Source organism: Cyprinus carpio, chromosome B20, assembly GCF_018340385.1.
Source record: "Cyprinus carpio isolate SPL01 chromosome B20, ASM1834038v1, whole genome shotgun sequence".
NCBI classification, from domain to species: Eukaryota; Metazoa; Chordata; class Actinopteri; order Cypriniformes; family Cyprinidae; genus Cyprinus; species Cyprinus carpio.
In genome coordinates, this window is record NC_056616.1 from 6,745,657 (window position 1) to 6,752,716 (window position 7,060).

The 7,060-nt window shown below is 33.9% G+C and overlaps 1 protein-coding gene across 1 annotated transcript; it reads left to right on the forward strand.

The window, feature by feature from the left end:
• Positions 1-468: 468 nt before the first annotated feature.
• LOC109085147 (synaptotagmin-like protein 3) lies at positions 469-6,749 on the forward strand. The gene is made up of 11 exons (XM_042747103.1): positions 469-597; positions 2,798-2,979; positions 3,114-3,329; positions 3,448-3,515; positions 4,260-4,314; positions 4,430-4,511; positions 4,597-4,669; positions 4,779-4,897; positions 5,926-6,057; positions 6,290-6,456; positions 6,575-6,749. The coding sequence occupies exons 2-11, from the start codon at positions 2,831-2,833 to the stop codon at positions 6,732-6,734; spliced, it is 1,221 nt and encodes a 406-aa protein (XP_042603037.1). The 5' UTR covers positions 469-597; positions 2,798-2,830; the 3' UTR covers positions 6,735-6,749.
• Positions 6,750-7,060: the final 311 nt, after the last annotated feature.

The window sequence follows — 7,060 nt, forward strand, 5'->3', positions numbered from 1 at the left end:
AACTTTTTCAGGCTTCTGATTAGCCAACATGGCTTTACAGTTGAGATAATATCACCACCTGTTGGCTTGGCATGCTCTTGACAGTGCTTTATAGCATGCTTTTGCGGCATGCTTTTTATTGTGGATTTTTTTTTTTTTTAAATAAAGGAATTAATGTGTATAGTATGTGTGGACAGGGCCTAGGTCACACAGAGCATATGGGGGAAATAAACATAACAAAAGTCCAATGGTGTGTGACACATGATATCACAAGTTTAGTTCAGGTTGTTACGTTTATTTTCATGATTTAAAAACAAATCAAGCAAAAACTTTTTTGCATTCTAAAATGTTTAAAAACCTTTTGTAAAATACTGATTAACATGTATACACTCACATTACATGCATTATTGCAAAGCACTCTTCAACTGAACATACTTTTGTTCTTGTTCTTGTTCTTGTTCTTGTTCTTTTTCAGTTTCACAGATGAGTGTCATCATCATGTGAACAGGAAGGATGTGGAAAATGATGAACAACTCTGTCTCTTTATATAGAGTTGAGATTGCAGGTCTCTGAGCTGTCAGTTCACATCACACCACATCACATCAAACTGGCTGGAAGGTAAGTCTGCAAGCAATATTTTATCACACATTAGTGTGGCAATTATTATAATATACAGTCATCAAAGCTACCAAATTTGAATGAGGTGAAGTTTATTAACAGCAAAGTGTAACAAGTTTCAGAGAAGTGCATTAGTGTCCATAAACTTTTATATTTGCAAGACCTGTTGTAAATAATGTTGCTGTTTTAGTTCTTGTGTTACATAACATTTAAAAGTCATATTAAGATAAGCATTGTCAATGTTGTTAACCAATACTGGCGTAAAATGTTTTTTAGGGCTGTCAATGTGTCCAATGACAGTTGTGAAATTTGAAATGTCTTCAAAACCAAAATTTGATTAAATGTCATTCTGCTTTCAAAAGATTTTTTCAGTTGATTCTACTATTGTAGCACAAAAAGGTGTATTCTTTTTTCTTCAGCATAACAGATTTATTTAGCATATTAACGAAAATTCCCTCTATAGGGTATTGAATCACAAAGTTTAGTGATGTCCCTGCTAGAGAGAGATTTTAAGTGCATGATGCATGTAGCTCAGTTAAAAGAACTCAATCAGTCACTACAGATCATTTTAGTGTCTAGTGCTATGCAATTCAAACATATACATGACTCAAAGAAAAAAAAACTGAATGTCACGCAAGCCATCTGACTGAAAACATCCGATCTATAGAAAGCTGATTGTCATCTCACAGCTACGTATATAATAGATACATGTGGCATTTGTTAGATAAACCTTTCCTGGAAGCTGCTCTTGCAGCAAAAGCCCCTTGCAGAGAGCTGTCAGGCTCAGACGTTGTGGGCTCCCACATAACCCAGTCATTGCATGATTGGCGCTGTCCACCGGAGACACTTCACGTAACTGAGCTCATGAAGAACGTGGGAAATGACAGCAGACATTTCACACACTTTGCTGAATTCAATGTAGGTCTGTTGACTCAGCTTCACCATGCCTATAGGTCCCTCACACATTGTCAAAATGAAATTATATAAAAAAAATCTGCTTATGATTTGGTTTTGTTACCAGCACTACGCTGCCTGCATGGTAATATTTTCTGATGCATTTTAACTTGGGATGCAAACATTTTAGTACAATTACATGTGATTAATATCTAATTCAATGTTTGATGAGAAAACCCCAAGACATTATTGTTACAGATTATTGAATAGCGCTACAAAAAATTTGTGTAGCCTAACCCAATGTTATTGTTACATTAACAATGTTTAAAAAAGTGGCTTTACAACTCAATACAACCCTTTAACTAAATTAACTAATTTAAGTCGACCTTCAGTTTGTCCATCCGAGGTAAACATTCACACAGAATGCATTCTTACATTCCACCTGCGCTATTTTTGTGGACTGTGTGTGCAAACCGAAGTTTATTTTCAAGGAATATATTTTTAAATCGTGTGACAAATTAAAACACTGTTAAAAACAGAACGTCATACTCTGTCATAGTCACTCTGTCTAGCTATTTTTGAACTTACTCTGCTTGCTCATGATATGGTTTGGTTTGGTGGGTCGTGTGGTTAGATGTTCTCAGTTATTAGAAGAGGTGAAGGCAACATTGGCAAAAAAAATCATGAATGTATGTCAACTTAATTGTATCACAGCTGCTGAGAAACCTTGAGTGTTTGTCAGTACAACACGCCACACATTCAGGTCGCAAACATGATATGGAAGCGCTTTTACTCAAACCGGTTTACATAGAGTCGGGGGCGGGGGGGGGGGGGGGGTTTCCTCATCCTCCAGAAATTATTATATGTTGTATGTACATGTACAGCATGTTATATTTAATCTGTACCCTATTATGTCCCAGATAGCACACGTACATCTGCAAGATGTCTGTTAAAGGTCACCTGATCTGGACAGCATCTGCTGTGTACAAACATCTAACAGATGTCTGTAAGATGTCAGTTTTATATACATTTTAAATCATAAACATCTTTAAGATATCTAATAGACGTCTACATCTGATAGGAAACGTCCTATAGACATATTGCAGATGAGCATTCCATCTTGCAGATGTCAAATAAATGTCTCCGTGATGTACGTGGGCTTTCAAACTGACCCTGCCAACATGCCTTATAAGCACTTTTGATTTAGATAAAATTAATTTGACAAATTGTACACATTATTTCATATTTATTGAAACCAGTAGTTCATGAAAAGCCAAAACATATTGACCATTCAACAATTTTTCAGAATCTGAGCAAAGTGAACTTAGCTGTGGAGGAAATGAAACTTGAACAGAAAAACGGGGAAATCATGTACAATCACCTCTGCCCCATGGATCTCGGGTTATTCCAGGCTTTGGAGAGAGAAAGAGTCCTGGAGGTTCTTCAGAGAGACAAAGCACTTCGAACCATTGAAGCAGACAGAATCAGGTTCTTTAGAAGTTTTTTTTTTTTTTTTTTTTTTTTTTAGAACATGCATGTACTTGTTTTGCCGGTGTGCAGAAAAAATAGAAATGCCTTGTATTATGAAATCTAAAACAACATTTCAAACTCATTTGTTTTAGGAGGCTGAAGGTAGAACTTCAGGGTATCTGTCGACAGGGTGCCAAGACCATCACACGTCCCTATGGTCAGAGATCATGTGCACGCTGTCAGAGGCTTCTGGGAAAGTTCTGGGACTGTGGTTCGGTGTGCTGCGGGTGCAGCCATCGCATATGTAAGCGCTGTCGGGTCGTCTGCTCTGCACAGGAGTGGAAGTGCACACTGTGTCATGCATACAGGTAAAGACAAAACCCCATGGATTTATACTAAAATATTCAAATCTGTGAGAAATACGTTATTTAAAGCTTTGAATGAATGACATAAATTAGATGCATTTCCATAATAACTTCTTTCCAGGGAATTTAAGATCAAATCTGGTGAATGGTTTCTGGAACAGCAAGCAAAGAAATTTCCAGATCTCAGAGGTTCGTCTCTTTGCATTAGCTGATTGTTTCCAAATTAATTAAATAATTTTCAAATTTTTAAATACTATTACATGGCTCACTGTATAATGACACTTGCATTTCTCAGCCAAAATGTTTTAATATTCATGGTTTTACTGTATAATTGACCATTCTCTACACTCTCTACTATCCACTGGTACTACATATGTAGTGTATTTACATCAAACTTTCATATATTAAATATATTGTCATATAAAGTAAAAACATATGTGAAACCTATTAGAAATGAGAACAATTTCATATATTAACATCTATACCTAGCCAAAACAAATATATATGTTTATGTATTTTGGACACATATATGAAGCTCCATCCTAAAATCAGTCATCATATAAGTGAATAAATATCATATATGATATTATATAAGTAAATATAAAAGATAAACATGCATTTAAAAACCACACACACACACACACACACACACACACACACACACACACACACACACATATATATATATATATATATATATATATATATATATAAAATATCAGATTTTTGCATATACTGTATGTAGATTTAATAAAATTGCATATATATATATACAATGTATATTGTTGACATATAGTTGATACATATAAAAATCATCCTATGTTATAACATTCACACACACACACACACACACACACACACACACACACACACACACAATTGATGGTTTGTCTGGAATTAACCATGAATGTTGTCTTTCTGTATTGGTTTTAGAAAACAGTCATGAAACCATCGGAGACAAACTATTACAGTCTTATCGACGTCTCAGGTTGGAAACCTTGTTATGATAATCAATATAATAATCACATTTACTTTATGACAATTCATGCTCTTTTTAATCAATGATTTCAAAGTGTTTTTATTGTCATTATTTCCTGTTTTAGTTTTATTGCAGTTGTGCCTCCAACTCCTCCTCCGGTTTATGAAGCCCCATCATATAACAGATTGATTCATTTAACAGAACAGGTGAAGACAGTAATATGGATTTTTTTTCTTCTTTGCATTTCTTCATCACATAATAATGTATTTGTGTGTCTGTGTATTAAACTAGGACCTCAAAAAATCAAAGCCATTTACTAAATCTGTGGAGAACCTAATGGTGTCTGTCAGTGCTCACATAAAAAGTAAGAGAACAAAACAAGCCTTCTCTTTGTTGATTGTAATAACATTGTAATAACTAATATATCCACAAGAGTCTCTACAACAGCCTGATCCGGGATGTTTTGTTTTTAGAGTTCTCCAAATCTCAGAATGATCTGAGTGTGGAAGCGGGTCAGCTGACCGTGGATCACGGACTCCTGCAGAACTCAAGACACAAGAGCCGATCTGAGAGTGCCATCAACAAAGCCAATGTAGGTCTATGTGGTATTGTCATCAAGCATTTATATTGCAGTTTATTTCCTGTAATTCCCATTCAGTGGCATGTGGGACGTGACCAATTCACTTCAAATGAAGAGAAAAGGGTGTTGTCCTTCATTGCTGTTGTCAAAACTAGCGTGGCCAAACGATTAATCGTGATTAATCGCATCGAAAATATAAGTTTTTGTTTACATAGTATATGTGTGTGTACTGTGTATATTTATTATGTATATATAAACACACACCCATGCTTGTATTTATTTAAGAAAAATGTTACATTTATATATTCAATATATTTATATGTAATTGTTTATATATATATATATATATATATATATATATATATATATATATATATATATATATATATATATAAAATTGTAATAATTATTTATATATACATAATAAATGAAGTGTTTTTATTGTTTGAACTCTCCAGTGGTTCTGATTTTTAAAGCAATTTTAGACACTTTGTTTTTTATTCACAATTTGTACCCAGTAAAAGATTTTCTTAAACGTAGGTCTGTTAATTTGCACTAAGTTTACATTTGTTAACATTAGTTAGTTAAACATTAATTAACCAAAAATGAGCAGCATGTTTATTACAGCATTATTCTTTATTAATGTTAGTTAATCAATGCTATATTAGTTCATGCCCAGGTTCATTAAATAATATTAATAGATACACCTAGTAATAAAATTCAAAATAAACATTAATTAATAAATGCTTGTTATTTCATGTTAACTATGATCAATAAATGAAACCGTATTGTGAAGTGCTACCAATATTTCAAAAGTAAAAAAATAAAAATAAAAAATTGAATCAAAATGAGAAATATCTTAACTTTCAGTTGTTTTGTCTTAATTTAAATCATTTCAAGTCATCTTGAGGCCCTCTGGGAGTTTGTTGTGACCCTCTATAATCACTGTTTTACTGTGTAAGGTTAATTTGAACTAAGAATGAGATTGACTAAACATTTAACATTAGTGTGGCGTCCTGATTGATTTTGTCTCCTCACAGCTTTGCAAAGCACCAAGTCTTCCCAATCTATCCCAGAACAGCAGAGGCACAGAGCAGTATGCTTCAACAAGTACACTTTACCTGACAGATGACGACGCTTCATATACATCTGCATACAGCGATGATCAGAGGGTATTCACACCATTTTTAATTCTGTTTGATCAGATAACTGATGAGTGCAGATCTCTCAGGAAGCAAACTGCCTAAGGTCTGCAAAATTCTGCAAGATAACTTTCTGCAAAATGTTTGTTAGATAACGCTTCCAGGCTCATGGGGATGAGTGGTATATTCTGTCTTAATTCTCTCTCACGATTTTAAACATCAACATAAAAAAGTGTAATGTTAATAAATGTGAATTGTACAGGACAGCAACAGTAGCACAGGAATGGACTGTGGGATCTTTGAAAGCAATAGTGTGACTGGAGAAGTAGAGGTTGCCTTCGGTTACAACAACAGGACGTCCTGCTTGGAGATAACTATCAAAGCCTGCAAAAAGCTGATGTTTGGAGATATGAAGAAGAAATGTCATCCGTAAGTAGTTTTGATGGAGTGCATGTTTGCTGTGTATTACAGATTGAACAATGTTAGCAGAACATTTGGTTCATATACAGTTGGCCTAATAAGAAATAGTTTCTTTCTGAACAAACAGGTATGTAAAGGTCTGTTTGCTTCCAAAGAAATACCACGATTATAAGATGAAGACAGCAGTCAAGAGGGGAAATAACCCGGTTTACAATGAAACCTTTACTGTGAGTATTTACAACCAGAGTTTACTGGTAAACACTGCTTATAAAAAAAAATCAGTGTAATTTTAGTATAACTGAGATACTATAATAGTTGTTATTATTTAGAATTTTTTTTCCAATTTAATTTTAGTAAGTTCAAGTCATTTTGTTGTGATTTTTTTTCAACTGCTTACACACATTATTAAAACTTTGTCTTTTTTTTTTCTTCAAAACTTTACACACAAATCCAAGAATTGCACACACAAAATGCTAAATATCTCACATCTCTTGCAAAATGAAGCACTGCATTCAAAATATCACAAACACTTCTCAAACACCTTTGCTATAATATTAATTCCTGTTAGATCTGTGTGTGTTGCACAGAGAATTGTGTGTTGTGTTTCGTAATA

Coding starts and splice junctions, on each gene's coding strand:
- LOC109085147 (XM_042747103.1), top strand. CDS start 2,831: ATGAAACTTGAACAGAAAAACGGGGAAATCATGTACAATCACCTCTGC. Junction 2,980..3,113: donor ATTGAAGCAGACAGAATCAG/GTTCTTTAGAAG, acceptor CATTTGTTTTAG/GAGGCTGAAGGTAGAACTTC. Junction 6,457..6,574: donor ATGAAGAAGAAATGTCATCC/GTAAGTAGTTTT, acceptor CTGAACAAACAG/GTATGTAAAGGTCTGTTTGC.